Source organism: Protopterus annectens, chromosome 2.part0 (assembly GCF_019279795.1).
Source record: "Protopterus annectens isolate FY-2018-M chromosome 2.part0, PAN1.0, whole genome shotgun sequence".
Classification (NCBI taxonomy): Eukaryota; Metazoa; Chordata; order Ceratodontiformes; family Protopteridae; genus Protopterus; species Protopterus annectens.
The window spans coordinates 1126425112-1126446640 of NC_056728.1; the positions used below are offsets into that span (position 1 = coordinate 1126425112).

A 21529-nucleotide genomic window follows, 5' to 3' on the forward strand; every position below is an offset into this window, starting at 1 on the left:
ACTTTAAACATATGAAACTGGCAGTTTAAAGCCCTAATAGCCAAGGTTGCAGAAGTGTAAACCTTCTTACCCCATCTATCCAGCGCCCTGGAGTCTCTATCAGAAGGGGTAGGATTTTTAGCAGTAGAAGCCTTAATGCCCTTGGGTCCCTGTGAAATAGTCTCTGGATTTGCAATAAGATTTTTAAAAAGGAACTTGCGTGAATCAGGAACCCTGTAATATCTGTCAGGTTTTCTGAGAGCAGGAGGCAAAGAATCAGGGGCCAAACTAGATTCTGAAAAGGCATCATGAGCAATGTCTAGTACAGGAGGTATAGCTAAAGGCCTATGCTGAAGCAGAAGTAAGAAATCCCTAAGCCTCTTTTTTTGAATCAGAAAAATCCTGGCTTTCCCAGTGGAAATGCTCCCTTAGAGTATGTAATGTTTCACCAAAAGAAAAATCCTCTGGAGGGGAAGCAGAGAGAATGGAGTCCTCTGCATCAGAATCCTCATAAGTAGATAAGGGCAAATCCAGATCATCAGAAGAATCAGAAAAATCTGAATGCTGGTCAGAAGATTCATAAACAACTTCAGTCCTAGGTCTCTTAGAAGGGGGAGGTTGGCTTCCCCTGATTAGAGTTATAAGATCTTCAGCCATTCTTATTTGTTTTTTAGGCATAGACACCTGAGCATGCTGTCTGGGCATCAGTTTCTTAGGCATGGTTCAAGATTTAGGCCTAAATGAAGAGGGAGGTGTCGGTTTAATATGCAAGTCTATAGGCCTGAATACACCCTCAGAAGCCGGTGCCTGCACAGCGGCTCCGGACCCATCCAAGGTAGAGACATCCGCAGGTTCCACAGTTGTAGCATTTTGCGGCATACCGGACTCTGAATGGGTCTCAGTAGGGCCTGCGAATCAGAAGTTACGGATATCAGGGGCTACAAAAGCGCCTCACTGAGTATCGGTGAACTGGCGACTGGCTTAGGAGAAGCATTGTTGGCAGTTTTGGACCTAGGCAGCCTAACTCTTGTCTTTATCTTTGCTTTTTTTGGAATCCCGGTAGTCGGATAGCTAACTGATGACATTTCAGGATAATTAAACTAAGAACCAAAATATTTAGAGGCAAAAATATACAGACGACGTATAGTGCGCTGATTAAATAAAGCACAAAACTGACAGCAAGGTACCTTGTGATCAGGGCCTAGGCACGGAATACAGTATGAATGAAAATCTTTGTGAGGTATTTGCTTTCCACAAGTAATGCAATAATTAACTTTTACTGACATCGGTAAGGAGCAAGAAAAAGTTTCCCCAATGGGGTACTTAGCTTTAGTTGAAGACTTCGGATCTGAAACTCGAAAATGAAAATTTCAGGAGTCTGCTGACCGGCACTTGTGAACTGCTTCTGATTCGGGCACTGCACGGCAAGAAAAAAATGATGTAATGGCATCGGCTGCTTGTTTTATACCCCTGACATCATGAAAAAAGGGACAGCAACCGACGTAGGACCCAAGACTTTGTTAATCAGGCCAAATAAGGGCTACCTGCAAGCCGATAACCCAAATGTAATGACTGCAACAGTGAAACATGAAGAACATCATACATTTCTTAGACATCTACAACTATCCACTATCATACTGTTATGTCATAATGCAAAGCATTGAGCCTACATTTACACATGAACAGTTTACGGGTAAAGTAATTAATTACAGCACTGATAGCATAGATGGAAGCAAATGCATTATAAACTGTCTACAAACTAACAGAATTATGGTATTTTATTAGTTCTGCTATTTTGTTATGAAATACTCATACACAGTATCAAGGAAGGGAATACGTGATGCTGTCAAACTCTCTATATCAACTTGTCAGCTGCAAAGCTTCTGCTGCAAACCTCCTGTCTGTCATATGAATACTGTCAGGCAAGGAACTTTGGTCAGGCCCAGATGTACATGTATGTCCTGAACTAAACCCTGATTTTTTTACACCTCTATATCAGATTATTCATTCTGACACTGTACGTTTAAACTTTATTCTCTCACATATCAGGCAGGTAGAAAAACTTAATCTAAGTACATTTCATCACATTGCACATTTTTCCTCATGTGTGAAACACTTTGCATTCTATCACACAATAACTGCTGGAAAGAGAACAGTCTACATATATACAAAGAGTTTGTTAATTTCTAAGGGTAAGCCCCCTTATCTCATATGACTGGCCCCTACATATTTTGTAATCAGTGCCCTTCTTAGTATATTGCGACATTCAGTCCAGGCAAGGTCCAACAATACACTGCTATTATAAAGCTAAATCCTTGCGGTGCCATCTTTACCTGTAATGCAGATTTATCTATATTAGTGCTGCACAATCATACATATCCATGCTGTGCTTTAGGAAAGTGCGTGTGGGCCTCCACCATCTGGAATCAATACACTGATGCACAGCATGAGTCCAAAGAACATATTGTTACAAGTTTACGTGCATTTCCTTATACATTCACATTACTCTAATATAAATACAGGAAAATGCAAAATACAAAAGTGTCCTCTTTTAAAATTACGTGAAAAGATTAAACGAATTAGATGCGGACATTGAAATGCATGCGATGCTTCATTGCATTCACTGCCACACACTGATATTAAGTTTGTGATGTACTACGGCATAAGGGAATAGGACTGCTGTGATTACATGGTCTATGAATGCCTCCTGAATTTTGCAGGTGCTTCCCAAACAAGGACAATAACTTGGTGAAACCACTTGCAAACCAGAAAAAATGTACCGTCTTTTTGGTATATCTGAGCTTGTTTGTACCTGCCCACACATTTCAAGATGCAATTGTCTTTGCTTTGTTCACTGACCACTTCTGAAGTGTTTACAAATATCAGTAACCTGGTCTTGGTTTAAAATCATTCCATGCTGTCATGCCCATTCCACTGTAGCATGTCTGCCTAAGTGTCCACATCACATGTGTGCCCATCTTGCCCTTCCAGCTTCCATGTGTTGCTCTTCAGTGTTCCTTATTGATGTCATTTTACTCACATTATGCTTGAGTTTGCTTTCTTTCATGTTAAGGGAGCACACTGATATCTGTGTCCCACATGTATTTTATATGGCTGTATTCCAGATTTTTTTGTCAGTCATCAGAACCTCCCCAGAAGGGCTTACCATGAATCTTCCAGTCGTATTTCTGTCATACAGATAACCAGGCTGTCAGTTCTTTATATACCACTCAGCTGTTAGTATGAATATAAACTTCTTCCCCATACAGCAAATTACTGATGGCCAGCACTGCTGCACATAATGCAGCCTGACCACTGGTGCCTGCAGTACATTCACTATGTAGGACAGTTGTCACACTGCCAGCCCAGCTATCTGGAATCTTGTAAATATTTGTCTCATTTGTGAATATTGATATGGTGAATACAGAAATGTGCGTTATGTACTGAGCTTCAAGAATGTAACCACAGCATACCCTGCTGCAACATAGAAGATTAACTTTTAAAACTTACGAATAGTTGAGGTTAGGCTACTTTATAGCTGGACCATAAACAAAAGATATCATCTCTCAGTTTCAGTTCAGAAGCAGACAATGTCTAGAGCTAGAAGTTTTCTGTATGGTCTTGGGAGAAAAGTAATTACTAGGTCTAAAATGCAAAAGTGTTTTATTGTTTTACGACTTCCAAGATGTGAGTAAACATCTGAGATATGCATTTTAAACACAGACATGTTAAAGTTCTGTTAAGTTTCTGTTAAGTCAGGTGACAGAGTGATGTCATTCAAGCTGGCTCAGCAGTAATGTTGATATTAATTTGGGAAAACTCAGAGAGAGACTGTGGATTTTGTATTTTGTCTTGGACTTAGCAAGAACATTCACTCGTCACCATCTGCATTTGCCTTGCTAATAGTAAGTAACTAAAGTACAGTAATTTCTTTTAGATATAGTTAGAACTATAGTAAAGATTGGTTTAGATGTTTTCTGCATTTGACACGGTCCTGCAATGTGGTTTTAAAATATTTCCTGTGATTTGAAACTCTGAAGTAAATGTGTTTGTTTGCTGAGTGTTATCTTATTCTTTTATTATTTATTATTAAATATATTTAAACACATCATTGTGTCTGATATTTGTGAGACATATTTATGCTCTTAGTGTACTTGCATATGCATTTGGTGACACTGTACAGGTCACTCCTACTAGCCTGGTGCTTGGTCAAAATTACCATTGGGATTATTAGTAATATTACACAGTAGGACTGGACACCCTTTGTTAAGGGCCTAGAGTAGCTAAGAGTTTGGTGGCAGTGATAACTACCTTATAGTCTGTGCAGAAAGGGGCATAGCTAGTAAACCTGTGCCAGCCTTTCACACGCGTGTGCGTGTATTTGTATATAAACCAAATTTCAAAGTGTGTGTCAGCCACTTGGGCAGGGACACAAAGCACTGGTTAGACAGAGAGGGTGCTGGCGGTTTTGGCTTGGCCACTCGGCTGAGATCTCAACCCTATAGCTGTGCCAGTGGGGCATTTTACTGGGGGTCTAGAGAAAGAGAGAGAAACCAGCCCCAGACTGACTGCGATCTCTGTGTGCTCTTAAGAGAAATTGCATTTTACTGTGTGTACTTGTCATCCTCCCAGTGTGTACATCCCTCACTGTTGCCAGTGGTGAGGACTGTGGTGAGGACTGAGGCTCCTTGATTACTGGGCCAGTGCAGGGGTGTCACATATTAATTGGTGGAAAGTGGCAGGATATCCACATCACATATTAAATGGCTTGTAGTGGTGTGAATATTGAATTCCTGTAGCCTATGTACAGTGGTCACTGAAGATGTTTGTACTCTAAATCAGCCACACAGTGAACATTCAGAGTTTCACATCATAATAGTTTTATTTTTTTTTGTCAGCTTAGTTAGTCAGGGAGAGCAGGAAAGCATGTCATCAGAGGAGTATGGCAAACTGACAAGGAGCTAGTTGGCTGAGATGTGCCAGGTTACAGGTCTGGTGCATGTCAACCTGACTAAAGCAGACAGGATTGCAGCTTTTAATCACAGCTGCTTCGCAGAATAGCAACCAGGAGGACAAACAGTCTAGCCTTGGAGATGTACAACTCTCAGAAAATGGACAGCTGAACCTTTCCACAGAGAATTTAAAAATCTGTCTAGAGTTACAGAGACTTGAGCTGGAGGCCCAGCATTTGGAAATAGAAGCAGCAGAGAGACAGACAACTGAAGGCTGAGTAAAATGAGAAACTGCAGTGTCTAGAGGCTGAGGAGAATGAGACGCAGAGGCAACATGAAAAGGAGAGGCTGACTCTTTGCCAAGGTCATGGAGGTAATGGGGAAGAGAGTAACTGAACCCCAGAATCAACAAAGGTCAGTAAATTTCCTCCACAATTTACACAGAGAGATACAGTTTGATAATTTCATTCATATATTTGAAAGGGAAGTACATAATATAATGCTGACCAAGGGTTCTGGGTACAGTTTCTGACCCCCTTACTCCATGGCAAAGCTGTAACTTACTTCTAAATTGTCTGATACTCATTGCTTAAATTACAATATTGTAAAGAACTGTCTTTTAGAATGCTTTAAGTTAACACCTGAAGCTTACAAGAAAAAGCTTTGTGCGCATAGACACAGGGCAGATGAAAGTGTGTGGAATATGTTGCTAAGCACTTATTTTCATAGGTGGGTGAGTGAATGTCAGGTCACCATTTTTGAAAGGCTGGCAGACCTTCTGGTGAGGGAACAAGCCCTTAGCACTTTGCCTGAAGACATGAGAATCTGGTTAGCTGATAGACAATGCACTACTGTAGATGAGTTGAAGAAGTGTGACCTATACCTAGCAAGCAGGGCATCACTGCACAGAAAAGAGACACCCAGTGCTGCTCATGGGTCTAAGGGAACCCATGGTGGCCAGCCCAGACTGCCCCAACAGAGTCCACAGTAGCAGGAGAAGCCACTAGTCCAGGTACATGTTCAGGACCATGGGTTAAATGTTTTAAATGCAAACAATGAGGCCATGTAGCACATAGGTGTCCATGGATGCAAGGTGCAGAACAAAAGGTGGGAAGCCAGTAAGTGGGAATGATAAAATGCTAGCAGTAAGTTGTCTTGAGACAGCAAGGGTACCAAACTACCACAAGAGGTTATATCCTATCTTAGTAAATGGAAAAGAGGCCATTGCTAAGAGAGAGAGAGAGAGAGAGAGAGACCACCTCTGACCTAATCATTGTGAAGCCTGCAATAGTTACAGAGGAGCACTCCTTGCTTGGGCAGTCTACTCCAGTCAGAGCTTTAGGAGGGACCCCATTCCAAATACCATTGGCTAAGGTTCACCTTGACTGGGAGGGTAGAAAAGGAAACCAGCAAGTAGGTGTGTTTGAGGATATGCCTGCAGATGTCCTGATAGAGAATTATTTTGATAATGCAGTACCCCGTGTGCATGCTGTTACATGCAGTCAGGCTTGGAGATAAGCATGTGGGTCTGGTAGCCTGGGAAGATGCAGACAGACCACACACTTGCAGCCAAGACTGGTGAGGTGGTTACTTCAGGGAGGGAGCTTCCCTGTAGCAGTGAGACTGAAGGTGAGCCATAGCTGCTTGTAGGTACTGATGTTCCTTTGCACAGAGTGACTGCAAGGGCAGAGGTGAATAGTAGTAACCAGGCTGACAGTGAGGCACCGCTGTCAGAGAATACCAGACATCCTGTGGAAGGGGAGCTGGGAAGGGTTATTAAGAGAGTTGATACCGGCTCAGCTATCAGAACCTACATTACAAGGCCTGCGGGATGTAGCTAGTCAGGCACCCGATTCTCAAGGGAAGGTGGAATCTGTATACTGGGACAAAGGGTTACTGTATAGAGAGTGGACCCCTGAGGGAGGGCTAGAGGGTGAGAGAATACAGCAGTTGGTAATGCCCAGAGCCTAAAGTCTGGCACTTCTAGCCATAGCCAATGAAATTCTCTTTGCAGGTCATATGGGCATAAAATGTACAGAGAGATGTGTTATGCAGAACCTTTATTGGCCTGGGATTTCTAGAGATGTAACAGGGTACTTCAGGACCTGTTAGCAGTGCCAAAAGGTAGGCTAGGCAGGAGACAAGGTGAAAGCTCCTTTGATGCCTTTGCCTGTGACTGAGGAGCCATTTCAGAAGGTAGCTATGGATATTGTGGGGCCTCTGAGTATCTCAAGTTCCACAGGGAAAAAGTATATCCCAGTGGTAGTAGATTATTCTACCAGGTACTCTGAAGAAGTGGCTCTGTCCTCCATTGTGGCAGAGAAAGTGGCAAATGCTTTGATAGAGATTTTCAGCTGGGTAGGTTTCTCAAAAGATATACTGACTGACAGAGGTGCCAATTTCATGTCAGACCTGCTGGCTTGTCTGTGGAAGCACTGTGGGATGAAGCACCTAAAGTCCACACCCTAACATCCCCAGACTAATGGTCTAGAGAAGTTAAACTCTACAATCAAATCCATGCTACAGGCATTTGCAAACAAGTTTAAGAAGCAGTGGAACAAATATCTGACCCATCTGTTTGCTTACAGAGAGGTTCCCCAGGAATCCACAGTTTTTTCACCCTTTGAGTTGCTGTATGGGCATAGGGTGAGGGGAACTCTAGATTTGATTTGAGATGAGTGGGAGTGTGAGTGTGAATCCCACAAGGAGTCTGTTGTGGCATATGTCCTAAATCTCAGGACAAGGCTCAGGAAGTCATGGGCTTGGCCCAGGAGAACCTGGTAGAAGCCCAACAGCAGAATACAGTATGGTATGTCAGGAATGCTCGAGCTAGAGATATGCTGTAGGGCAGCAGGTAATGGTTCATTCCTGTCAGACACAACAAGCTGCAGAAAGCTTGGGAGGGACCCTACAAAGGGTAAGGAAGGTCAGTGATGTTACTACATGGTAAAACTGCTAGGCAGCAGGCAAGGGCAGAAATTGTACCATGTTAACATGATGAAAACTTACCATGATAGAGAGGCCCTTGTGCTGAGTATTTGCAGTGGATGGGAGGAGGAGTCTGAGGGGGATCTGGTGACTGATCTCCTCAGTGAGGCTTAAATGGACATCTCAGTGGAAGGGGTAGCAATGTCCCAGTATCTATCCCCTACCCAGGTTCAAGAATTTCGAGCAGTGTTACAGGAGTTTGGGGACATGTTCACTTGGAAACCAGGATGCACCCACCAGGTGCAGCACCATGTGGATACAGGACCCCAAAGGCCTATTAAGCAGGCCCCTTACAGGATGCCTGAGAGAGTTAAATAGACTCTGATGGAGGACATACAGGCAATGTTGGAACTAGGGGTAATTTCAGGAGTCCAGCAGTCACTGGGCCTCCCCAGTTGTGCTGGTACCAAAGAAAGATGGCAGCACCAGGTTCTGTGTAGACAACAGGAAATTAAATAGGCACAGAGTCAGATGCTTACCCATGTTTAGGACAGATGAAGCCCTATAACAGCTGGGTGGGGCTAAGTATTTTACCGCCACTGATCTTACCAAGGGTTACTGGAAGGTGGCCTTGACTCCCAGTGTTATAGCGAGGTCAGCCTTTGTGACTCCTTTTGGCTTGTATGCCTTTGGGATGAAAAATGCCTCCGTGACTTTCCAGATGCTGGTAGATCATATCCTAGCAGAAGCAGGAGATTTTACCCTTGCTTACCTAGATATTGCCATCTACAGCCATAACTGGCAAGAGCACCTTCAGCATGTCAGAGAGGTGATGGACAGACTACAGAGGGCAGGGTTGACCATTAAGCCCAGTAAGTGTCAGGTGGGTATGGCAGAGGTCTCCCACATGGGACATATAGTGGGGAGTGGTACAATCAGGCCAGAACCTGCCAAAGTGGAAGCCATTTAGGCATGGCCTGCACCTGTTACCAAAAAGCAAGTGAGGGCATTCTTAGGGACAGTGCGGTACTACAGAGAGTTTGTCCCCAATTACAGTACCATAGCTGCTCTCCTCACAGACCTGACAAGGAAATATAGGTCAGATAAGGTAGTGTGGACCCCAGCATTTGAGCAGGCATTCCAGAAGCTTAAAGGAGATTTGGGAAGACCCTCTGTGTTAGCCAGTCCAGATTACAGCAAAGAATGTGTTGTGCAGGTGGATGTGTCAAACCATGGGGTGGGGGCTGTACTTAGCCAGGTTTCCTCAAAGGGAGAACAGCAGCAAGTGGTATACCTCAGTCGTAGGCTCCAACCCAGGGAGGAATGCTATGCAGCTATAAAAAAGGAATGCTTAGCCATAGTGTGGGCACTGCAGAAACTTCAACCTTATCTGTATGGAAGGAAATTCATTGTAGTTACAGACCACAATCCCTAAAAAAAGGCTACATCAAGCCAGCCAGCAAAATGCCAAGTTACTAAGGTGGAGCCTAGGGTTGCAAGCATATATAACAGTGCAGCACTGCAGTGGGGTTAGCAATGCTAACGCAGATCTTCTCTGAAGTCAGGGAATGGGGTAAGGTATCCCCAGATAGGCTCGACCTTCTCAAGCAACATTTCTCAAGGTTCACTTGCAAAACTAGCTTGAGGTTTAGGGCAGGAGGGAGAAATGTCACACTGCCAGCCCAGCTATCTGGAATTTTGTAAATAATTCTATGTCATTTGTGAATATTGATAGGATTTATACAGAAATCTATGTTATGTACTGAGCTTCAAGAATGTAACCACAGCATACCCTGCTGGAACACAGAAGATTAACTTGCAAAACTTAAGAATAGTTGAGGTTAAGTTAGTTTACAGCTGGGCCATAAACAAAACTTGTTATCTCTCAGTTTCAAGTTCAGTAGCAGACACAATGTCTAGAGATAGAAGTTTTTTATGTTGTCTTGGAGAAAAGTAATTACTAGGTCTAAAATGTAAAAGTGTTTTATTGTTTTACAACTTCCAAGATCTGAGCAAACATCTGAGAGATATGTATTTTTAACATAGATATGTTATCTGTTACATTTCTGTTTAGCCTGATAACTGAATGCCGGTGACAAAGAGTTATGTCATCCAAGCTGGTCCAGCAGTAATGTTTGATATTAATTTGGCAACTCTTTCAGAGGGAGACTGCTCATTTTGTATTTTGTCTTGGACCTAGCAAGCACATCCACTCGTCATCACCATCTGCACTTGCCTTGCTAATAGTAAGTAACAAGGGTACACTAATTTATTTTAGCTATTGTTAGGAATACAGTAAAGGTCAGTTTACACATTTTCTGTACTTATTTGAGACTGTTCTGCAATGTTTTAAAATATTTCCTGTGATTTTTAACTCTGAGGTAACTGTGTTTGTTTTCCAAGTATTGTCTTGTTCTTTTATTATTTCTAATTAAATATATTTAAACATATATTTGTGGCTGATATTTGTGAGACATATTTAAGCTCAGAGTACTTGCATATGTATTTGGTGACACTGTACAGACCACTCCTAATAGCCTGCAGCTTGGTCAAAACTACCATTAGGATTATTAGTAACATTACACAGTAGGATTGGACACTCTTTGTTAAGGGCCTAGAGTAGCTGATAAGAGTGGTTGGTGGCAGTGTTAAATACCTTCTAGTCTGGGCAGTAAACCTGTGCCAGCCTTTCCCAGGTGTGTGTGTGTGTGTGTGTGTGTGTGTGTGTGTGTGTGTGTGTGTGTGTGTGTGTGTGTGTGTGTGTGTGTGTGTGTGTGTGTGTGTGTGTGTGCATGCATGTGTGTGTGTGTGTGTGTGTGTGTGTGTGTGTGTGTGTGTGTATATATGTGTGTGCACAAATCAAATCACAAAGTGTGTGTGTGTAAAGTACTTAGGCAGGGACACGAAGCACTGGTTGGACAGAGGGTGCTGGAGGTTTTGGCTTGACTACTCAGATGAGATCTCAACCCTATAGCTGTACAAGTGGGGAGTCTTATTGGGGATCTGGAGAAAGAGGGAGAAACCAGCCCCAGTCAGACTGTGATCTCTGTGTGATCTTGCACTTTACTGTGTGTGTGTACTTGTCATCCTCCAAGTGTGTACATCCCCCACTGTTGTCAGTGGTGAGGACTGAGGCTCCTTGATTACTGGGCCAGTGGAGGGGCATCACAATGGTCACAGTTGAATGGCTGTAGGCCACTGCTGTCCAAATCTTGCTATTTGTGCTGATTTTAACAGAACCATCAGTGAACCAGGCTCTCTCTCTCTCGGTCTCCTGTAGCCAGCTGATCAAAGGCAGGTGCTTTGGATACGAGTGGCTTCAATATTTTCTGATGCTTTTGCTCATTGGCATCTGTGTCTTCAAACAAGTCAAGATAATTAATGTTACCATTCTGACGCACTGGGTACAATATTGTCTCACTGTTGTAAATATCATTGTCACATCTGTACAGTTGAGATGCGTGTGACAAATACCTTCATCATGGGATCAGCACACAACCATGCCCGGAGAGGTAGTTTTGTTATTCCTTCAACATGAAGCAGGGCAGGCGTACATGGCTAACACATTGCTGTAGGGGGCAAAATCATACTTGTTTTCCAGTAAAAAAAACTCCTAATTGCCACTTCTAGCTACTGCAGTCTTTTTGCCCAATGAATGTATTATACATTATTATGAATGGTCACTTTGAGAACAAGTGGTTGTTGAGGGTCTACTGGATCAAACCCTAGACATTGTCACATGTCTTGGTTTTGCTGAATACTGTTTGCTGCTTTAGACTCCATGGAACATCAGCCTTCTGTTGTATTACATGGTATATGGGGCATAAAATCAGTCCAATATGGGGCACAAATGCTCTCCAGAACCCCAATGATCCTAGAAAAGCTTGAGCCAATTTCTTCACTTTTGGTTAGCAGTTTTTTGCATGCTTTCTGTCATTGCAGAGTACATATCCCTGAAGTGGCACTCAAAACGTATACTGTCTGCATCACATGGCTAAGTCCAAACTTGCAGGAAATGAAAAATAAAATTCTCCACAATGGTCAATTTCAGGGACAGCAGCTGCCAGTGGCAGAAGTGGTACAACTTTACCCAGTCCACTGTAGTCTACTATGGTCATTTTGCCCGATCCATCAAAGTTTTTCACTGACCATATTGGACTGTTGAACAGATTTAGTCAGTTCAGTTATACAGATCTTCAACAACTCTCAAGACTGTTTTCAATATCTCAACATGTCTGTCAGACATTTGATACTGTACAACACTCATTGTCACTAGCAGTGGCATATTAATTGGTTCCCACTTAGCTTTATAGCCTTAACTGCATTGACAGGTCAGTGTCACACCCAGAGCTTGAAGGGTCCTACTGTATAGTCTGTACAGTTTTCATTCCAAGTATATCTTTGCCTAAAATGTGTTCTCATATTGGGGTCTCCAAAGGATATTTAAGCCTCATTTCTACACAAGTAGGTTTTGCACCTCTGTGCTCGTCAGTGTCTATGGACTACCCTCATAATTTTCAGAGGCTTCCTGTAAAAATGATTTCAGATCCTTTGTCTACTAATGTCAGGACATGCTCAGATACGTAAGGGCATTGGTCTCCAAATGTAATTGTTTGCAATGCGCCTCTAGTTACTGCACTTTGTATGGGCTTGACTGCGTTTTTGAGCTATTCTTCTCTTTTACTTTTACTTCTGGTCCTTTCACCATTCCCCAGTTTCCCCTGTACCTTTTCTTTAGAGTATTTTCAACCTGAGTTGGACCCTGTGTGTGTCTGCCTGTGTATGTGTGTGTATAAAATGCCCCTGCTGGAGATGACAGGATGGTTAGTTAACCTATTCAGGCTCAAACCCCGTACCTTGATTACAGAAAACTAGAGCCTGAATCCTCTAGGACAACTAACATCAGCAGGTGCATTTTCAAGGATTGTCGAGTTTCTGTGCATTTACAAGGAACGATGAGTTCTACTGCATTTTCAAGGAATGTTGAGTTTCAAGAGAATAGAAGTTCACTTTTGCTCATGTTAGGGCTGTTTTCATTGTGAAACAGTTTTGTTAAGCAAATGGCCATCATCAGTATCTGTGTTATAAAATTTGAAAGCAGTGTTAGTAGCACAACAGGTAGCATATTTGCCTTTGGTGCAAAAGGTTGTGGGTTCTGCTCTCAAACCATGTAAATGGGGTGCTGATATTGCAATGCCTTTTAAAGTGGGTGGAGGTGCTGCACTCCTGACTGTGTTCTCCTTTGGATGAGATGCATAGTGACTATGAACCCGTTGTTAATTTTACAGCAATTCCCTATTGCAATATTACCAGCTTATCATTTTTTTTCTTTTTTTTTTAACGTAACATGGACAATTATATTCTTCAAGGGTAGCAGGCACTGAATTTGTACATGAAACACAAAGTTGTTTGCCAGCTGCAACCTCTTCATTCCTTATAGATCTCTTTAATGTGGAATTATTCAGATGATTTACTTCTGCACAGATTGTGTATATCAACTGATGTTGGTGGATTGCAAAAACAGATGTTTGGGTGGCCTGTCATGGTTGAAATGTTCTGAAAAGGGTTGTTTTTTTTTATTATTGGCTCATACGTTTTTTTAATTCCTTACTGGAAAAATGTTCAAACTTATACATTTAAAACACACACTAACAAGTGCTGCTGTATTATACAAGTCATAATTTAATACAATCAGGTCTGTGCATCAAAGAACACATCCATGCATGGTCATAAATATGTGCGCAAGGGGCCTATAATTTGAAAACAGCCCAAAGGTAAACAATCTGCCACTGGCCAGGTACATTTTCTTTGAATGTGGGTTTTAACGTTGTTTCAATGAAGGTGAGTTCTAAGGGCAGAGAAGTCTTACTGTCCATGCCAAGTCTGTTTTCAATGTGAGACCATATTGTTTTGTTTAGCAAATGGCTATCTGTGTTTGTGCTGGAAAACTTGAAATAAGAGTTTTAAATAGCTAATAACAAAAGTTAGTACAGCAATGTCCAGTGAAGCAATAAAGCCATGGATAAATTTGAAATAACTGTCCGTTTAATAATTGAAATAACTGTCCGTTTAATAATTGAAAGACTCCAAGCAGATAAAAACAGAAGCACAGCAAACACAAGAACATTTCAAGCACTACGTTTTCGTTTAGAATCAGATGTGGGCCATATCTAATTAACACTCTTTTTATAACAGAAAAGTAATGACATCACAAGTAAAACTGACCAATTAATAGTAGAAATGCATGAATACAATTTAGTTTAAAATGTTGGATGAATGAATACCTTTAGATTTAAATAAAATCAAAACATGTCCTTGTTATATTATAAATTTAAAATACCATGTTAAATAAATATTGTTTAAAAAATGTATTAAAAAATATATTTTAAAAAATGTAAAGGAACAATTCATCAACTTGCACAGTGCAACACATTAAAAAGCAGTTTTGTGTACTGGTAAAAAGATGAACTACAGCCCTTAAATAAATATATTCCACATAAAAAATACATTTATCATTTGTATTGAAATAAAATGTTAGCCGCGGTGATGCAGCAGTAACGTTGTTGCCTCACAGCACGAGGTTCTCCCGTTCGATTCTCGGCTGGAGTGGAGTGTGGGGAGTGCCTTCTGTGTGGAGTCTGCATGTCGTCCCCGCAGTTGGGTGGTGTTCAAAAGACATGCGTGAACATGCGTGCCTTAGTTGAAGGTTGGACGTCGAGCTGGCACCTCAGCGTTTATGAAAATCTACTGCCAATCATTAGCGGACCAGAGTTCCGCTATGGCGACCCCAAACGGGAAAAGACAAAAGACAAACATTGAAATCAAATGTTCATACTAATGATATGGCCCACATCTGATGAAGTATTCTAAATGAAAATGTAGTGCTTGAAATGTTCATGCGTTTCCTGTGTTACTGTTTTTATCTGCTTGGAGACTTTCAACTATTAAATGGACAGTTATTTTGAATGTATCCGTGGCTTTATTGCTTCACCGGACATTGGTACTACCTTTTGTTATTAGTTTTACATATCTCCATTGTAGAAGTAAAGAAAAATATAGTCTACACACTGACAAGTTTGAATAGTGTTTAGAACTGGAGAGAAATAGCCAAGTACTGGGACACTGGAGTGGCCGAGGGGGTCCTGACCCATTACTCTGCCTAGGGCCACATTTGACCATGATCCAGCTCGGTCTAACATCTGTTTCTGGTTTCTTTTGAACATGCTGTCTGTTGACATTTGCCCATCATGACTTTCTTTGCTCCTTTACTTCTATTAATTTTCCCAAATTAATTAATATTTGAACTACATCCAAACTTGCTATCTAACACTGCCTCCAAGAGCGAACATTAACTATTCCCTCCAGCACACAGGTGTAGTTTTATTAATCCATTTCTAATGGCACAGGTCAGTACCTGTGAATCAGGGCCACTCTCTGTCTTCATTGCTCTACTCAGATCAATATCTAATGAAAAAGCAACAACTAGCATGGTCATCTCCCCTATCTGCTTTAGTTTTCCAAACCCTATGTTCACCAGAAATTTCACTGTCATCAGGACATGCTAGGACAAAACGCAGCTGAAGCCAAACAAAGTTTGAAGTTTTGTCCCACCTGGATCTAATATGTTAAAAATATGCTGTAAATGTGGATGACATTCTAAAATAGGAACATCTGTGCATCTCATCCACATGTAATTAACACTGCATTTCCGCCTGTATACCAAACTTGGAGGAACCAGGTTAATAAAGTGTCTTCTGGATTTTATCTGTCTGAATCGCATTCAGTAACTGTATTTGCTCTAATTTTTGTCCATGTCTGTGACAAACTCCCATCTCCAGCATTAATACCTTTTCCTCCATCACAGGACATGTTTTTGCTAGTACAGCCCCAAACAAATCGTACTTATCACATTCATCATCTTCATAGGTTCATAGGTTCTGGACCCCTGTCTAGCAGGGCGACTGGCGTGATCCCAGGGGGGGTGAATTTTTTTTCCGTGTATGTTAAGCAGAGATGCGCCTCTGAGTAGGCGATATTGAAAGTATAGCTGGCTTTTTTTTTTTTAAAAATAGGGGCAAGCATCTGTTTCTGTAAGGCCCTTTTGTAGAGTATCATCATTTGGGGATTCAATATATAATGGCCCCCCAGTGTTCTGCAAACTTTGTTAACCAGAGTCCCTAGTGTGACCTGTACTTCAGAGTAGTAGCAAGAAAAGAAGAGCCCCCAGGACTGAAATAGGCTGTGTGGACCACCTTACCTTTATCCATGGCTCTGGAGACTGATTCAAAGAAGTCAATCAGGGTCAGAGAGAGAGATGGACCCTTCAAAAAACCCACTGGGGGGGGGGGGGTCCAGTGTTTGGTTGCCAATGTCTTTGTTTTCCAGTTCCATGATATGACGCATGCCCTGCAGATTGTAAGATGTCCAGGCTGATGGGGCGGGGGACGGAGGAAATCCAAGGTGGATCTTATGATGGACAATCACCTTCCTGATGGCTGGAATGAACTCTGGGCTGCACACAAATGCTGATACTATAGCTCTGTAGGGGGGTTTCTTCATCCCCTCCCACATTGCTGTATTGCTTTTGTATAATTCAAATTGATAAAAATATCAATTTATTTTGTGCTTCCGCTGGAGTCTTTCTACTTTTTTTTTCTAAAGCATCTCTGTCTAAAGGGTGTTTATGTTCAAGTTCTTTACAACGGTCTTCTAGTAAAATAATTTTTTTTGTGAGCTATTATATTTTATGTTATAAGCAAGTCAAGGATTTTGAAAATATCTAACTTATTGCTCTAGCCCTGGATTAATCTTCTTCCCTTGTTTATCTAACTTTATATCTGGTAAAACTTTTTCTACATCATCTAGCTTTACATGTTTATTAAAGACTGTCCACTTTATAAAAGATGGTGATATTTTACTTAAAACCTCTGCTAAAAAGGTCCACAAACCAGAGTTAAGACCATTCAGGGAATTTATCTGTAAACAATTTTCCTTTGTCTCTTGTTTCTTATCTGCCTGCTTCTTCCTCCCAAGGAGAGCCATAACTACGTGTTGTGGTGTCCAGTGCAATGTGACACCCCCTTCCTCAACTCTAATTTGAAGAGTAGAAAAAACTGAGCTCAGGAGCAAAAGTAAGGTTCTTCTTTCTAAATAACTGCAGCAAACCCCTTGCTACAAATGTAATAAGCAGCTTGCTATATTCTAAATACCATACATGGTGCACTGAAACAGAAGCATTCGTGGAAAACTGCAATCTCTGGGCAGAATGTCTGTCAATTAGGATGATGTTACGAATGTAGATTTGTCTATGCCATCTACTTCTTGCAGGATTACCAAAAAGTACAATCCACAGAACCAACCAAGACAGCAAGTAGTGAAAAAGCAGCTTTAATTAAAAATAAATTAAAAGGTGAGCGCTTTCATGCCCAACTGAGCACGTCTTCAGACCAATGTTGTTGTTGGTTTCTTGCAGGATTAACCTTATTATACAAGGTAGACAGTTAAGGTCTTGAAAGGCTTTCTCTCTCTTCAAGAGGTAAACAAGTCAGTAGCATCTGTCCCAAAAAGATGAGTATTATCCAAAGGAGCACTTAACAACTTGGCATTAATATCCTCAGGAAGAGACTGTAGATGAAGCCAAGAATAACATCTCATGACAGACCCAAAAGCCATGGCCCTAGAATAGGCATCAGCAGCATCATAGCTACACTTAGGAGTGGTGAGCCACTTAAGCAGAACCTAAAAAAGATAAGGCGGAGGATTTGCCATCAGAATCAGGGAGGGCAGAGATAAATTAACAAGCCTGTGCTACCAAGGTCAGAGCATACCTGGTCATATGAGTCTGGTAATAGCTCTAAGGGCCAAAGTAGAAGCAGTGTAAACTTTCTTGCCAATTCTCTCCATTGCCCTGCTTTCCTTATCAGAAGGCAAAAGTTTGGAAGAGGGCAAAAGTTCAGAAGGCTTTTCAGAAGAAACTAATCCATGGCAGATTAGCAGAAGGACATTTAAATAAAAACAGACAATCCTCAGGAACCTTATAGAACCTATCAGGTTTTTCAGGAGCAGGAGTCTAAGAATCAGGAGACTTGGAGGCAGCAATGAAAGTATCTAACAAGGTAACCAACACAGGAGCAACTGCCAATGGTTTAGGAGTACCCACCTGAAGCAACTCTTATCTTCTCTGAATATCGAACAATTGAGAAGAATCCCACTTAAAAGAATTCCATCATTCTAGCAATTATGCCGCCAAAGGACAATTCCTTGAAAGGAGAATCAGAGTCAACAGACTCCTCTGCATCAGAACCATACGCCAAAGATGAAGGCATCTGTGAAGAATAGGGCAAAGACCCCTCACCAGATGAGTAATCTTCATCTGAGGAATCTGGTTCCCTAAACCATTCAGAAGGGGCACAGTTCCAAGTAGGAGCGGGTACTGAAAACCCTTGAGGAGGCCTTCAGGACCATTAAGGCAGAGAATTAGCCCTAAATAAGCTCCTGCCATTCCCTTTGAGGATCCTAGGACAAGGTGAAACATGCTTCAGTTTTTGTCATTTCGTAGAAGGTGCATCAGCCTTAAGACCAGAGATTCCAACCCCTGGTGAGACTCAAGAAGAGAACCTGGAACTTCCTCCCTGACAAATATCTGCAGAATCCCTCTAGGAGCCTCTGAGATAATCAACTGGAGTTTCCCCTCGACATCTGGAGCAGACTCCAGCAAAGCCTCAAAGGACTTGTGAAAAAATGGATCCATGCCTACCTCCAGCAAGGTCACGGCAGAGGAATCCAATGGAAATGCTGAATGACCTACAGAGCTATTACCTGTTTTAGAGGGGTGTCTGGTGGAGGTTGGACAGCCAAAGAATCCGGCTGAAACGTCTCAGCCTTCTTACCAATTTGGAGTATCTTTAGGTTAAAGCATTCAGCCATTGTACCCTGGGCTCACTGTCTAAGATAAACAGCCAGGGAAGATAAACAGCTTCAGAGTGTCTTAGGCAGGGATGCCTTACAGATACTACAAGAGGTATGGTCATGGGAAGCTCCCAAACAAAAATAAAAAAAACACTGATCATGACAATCCTTATGGGGAATCTACCTCCCACCGTGACATTTTCTCCTCTTGGATAACATGAACTCTAGGTAGTGATAAAAAATACAAGACTAAGAAGGAAACTTTTAAAAGAAAAAAAAATAACCCCAGTGGGACACTTATCTGCTCTTCTAAGAGGTCAAAACAGTAACAAAACATTCAAAACAACTGGCAGAAATGGAGTTTGAGATGGCGGCAAAAGAAGTTGGTAGTTGCATCTGTACATCCCCATTATGCCTCTTGTTCTGACAAGGAGCACAAATAGGATGTACGGCACAAACAAAATCCTTTTCAAGCTTTTCAATGCCAGTCAAGCAACAGGCTGCCCCAGACAGGACATCCCTTCTTTCAAGAATACTAACAGTGATATAGAAGGATCTCAAATGGTACTGGGTTAAACAAACCACTCACAATCCCCAACAAGCACAATATACTGCCTAAACTACATAAACAAAACCTACAGTTAGAATGAGTGGAAGGTGCCCTTTAGCTTTGAAAGCTGCCCTTGAGCTCTGAAAACTGCCCAGTCACTGAGTCAGGATCCCAATAACTTAGGCTACTACAGCAGTGATCTAAAGTTAAATATCTAGAAAATTTACTTAGTAGAATTTCTTTTCAATAATAAATTGAAAACACAATTACAATCTGCATCTCAACTCAGCAGCCAACATAACATAAAACAAAATAAGCGAGTTACAGAACTTAATTTAAACATAAAAATTGTTCTTCATGCAGTTATAGTTTTCTTATAACGCTAATGAATGTTACAAAATATGTACTCATATTAAGTAAAATGTGATATCGTGCAAAATGGCTCCTCATTAGTTTTTCAACAAGTACAACAAACAAGTATTTTCACCAAAACAGTACTTCATCACAATTGTGCTGCTAAAATACCATATTCGCCTATAAATCTATACCAGCTTGGTTAACAGTTACCAATACATTCTGCATGGACAGGGTTAGCAATGACTATTGCGTTGTCTATGTGTTTATGGTAATATGTCAGTCAATGCTTAAAGATGTAATATGAAGGCTGCAGAGATAAGGAGGATGCTGTGGCCAAGTGTGCTGAAGGGTTGATGCCCTAATATTGCATTACTTTTTTGTGTGGTCATTATTTCTGTACATCATACAGTATTTGGCAAGAAAACCATGCAAACACAAATATTGCTGTAGTATATAGTAGCGCTTACCAATAATTCGTGGTGGACTGAGTTTTGCAATGGCTTGAGCAAACGGCATGATCAAGGACTGACAATATAGATTATTCTGCATCACCGGACATTCAGGGAGTACAAGAAAAATTGTACAAGCTTCCTTGTGAGGTGGTGTTTCCAAAAGAGCTGGAATCAACTGTTGCTGCAAACTAAAACGTATCTAAAGAACAAAGCAAACAAAAATTATAGTAATAGCTGAATGACCATTTGTCATCATCTGCTAATGAATTCTGAGTCAGTTTAGATCTTAGCAATTATACAAGAATATAGCTTTGAAAATGCTAACAGTTATATGCATAGTAGTCATGAATACAGCACTGCATAAAATGAAAAAATATGGATTCCTATCATAACTTAAATTAAATAAATGCACGAACCATAACATTTTGATCCTAAAAGATGGAATAATAAAAAAAAAAAATTTATGTAATCACAAAAGAATGGAACTATATTTTATGCAGGGAGGCAAGTCTTCCTACACCCCCCTACACACACACTTTTCCTGCTTATTTTATATACCAACATGCCTCTCAAAATACAGATTTTCACAGGATGTCCAGATTTTTGCCTCATATGTTTGGTCCTTTTTTTTATAAAAGTGTGGTTTTCCGGCAAATTAGTAGCAAATCATTACAGACTGAAGTTAGAAAATAATGACAGACATTTGAGTTTCAGGCTTCATACCCTTCAGAAAATTCATGCTAATGAAAAACCTGTTATTCTATCAACTTTCTAAGTTTGTAAGAGCAATATTTAAAAAGAATGTTCCTATTTTTGGGCCTTTGTCTCACTTTTATTTATGGCTTTGTCCACATTTCTTGCTCAAAAGGTTGAGAGGCATGACAAAGTGGGATCTTGACGCTAAGCTACAAGTGATCTAGCTGATCAAAAACCTAGTACGAACCTATAAAGAAAGTCACCAGTTTCTGGGCTGACAAAGTCAGAGCTACATTTTGAGCCAAAAACGGGACATCTGAGAGGTGTGTTCCCCAGACCTGGAACCATCTACAGAGATGATGGGGAATCAATCATTTCTTCCTCTGTGATGGGGGGGCACATTTCAGTGTATTCCAAGTGCCGCTTCCATTTTTACTTCCTACTAGACCTCGGGATGATGGTGTGATGATTGGGGAGAGATGGGCGAAGGCTGCCAGCCTAGTCAAATAGAATTGGATATATGATTCTGGCATTTGTAAATAAATGTAAAATACAGGCATGTTTCTAGAGTATAAAAGAATATTGTAAAATGTGGAACTGCAAAATATGTGACAACATTGCACTTTACTGGCCCAGTGAAGCATGTTGTGACACTTTCATGTTAGAATTTGGCTCCAGTGCATCTGGATGAAGGTTTCATGCCCATT

The 21529-nt window shown here is 41.2% G+C and overlaps 1 protein-coding gene across 1 annotated transcript in view; it reads right to left on the minus strand.

Moving 5' to 3' along the window:
• LOC122793371 (probable E3 ubiquitin-protein ligase HERC6) overlaps window positions 1–21529 on the minus strand; it is a 962939-nt gene that overhangs the window by 633989 nt on the left and 307421 nt on the right. Inside the window, exon 12 of the mRNA XM_044061322.1 lies at window positions 20142–20325. Within this exon, the coding sequence (XP_043917257.1) occupies window positions 20142–20325 (184 nt within the window). The remainder of the gene's footprint in view (window positions 1–20141; window positions 20326–21529) is intronic.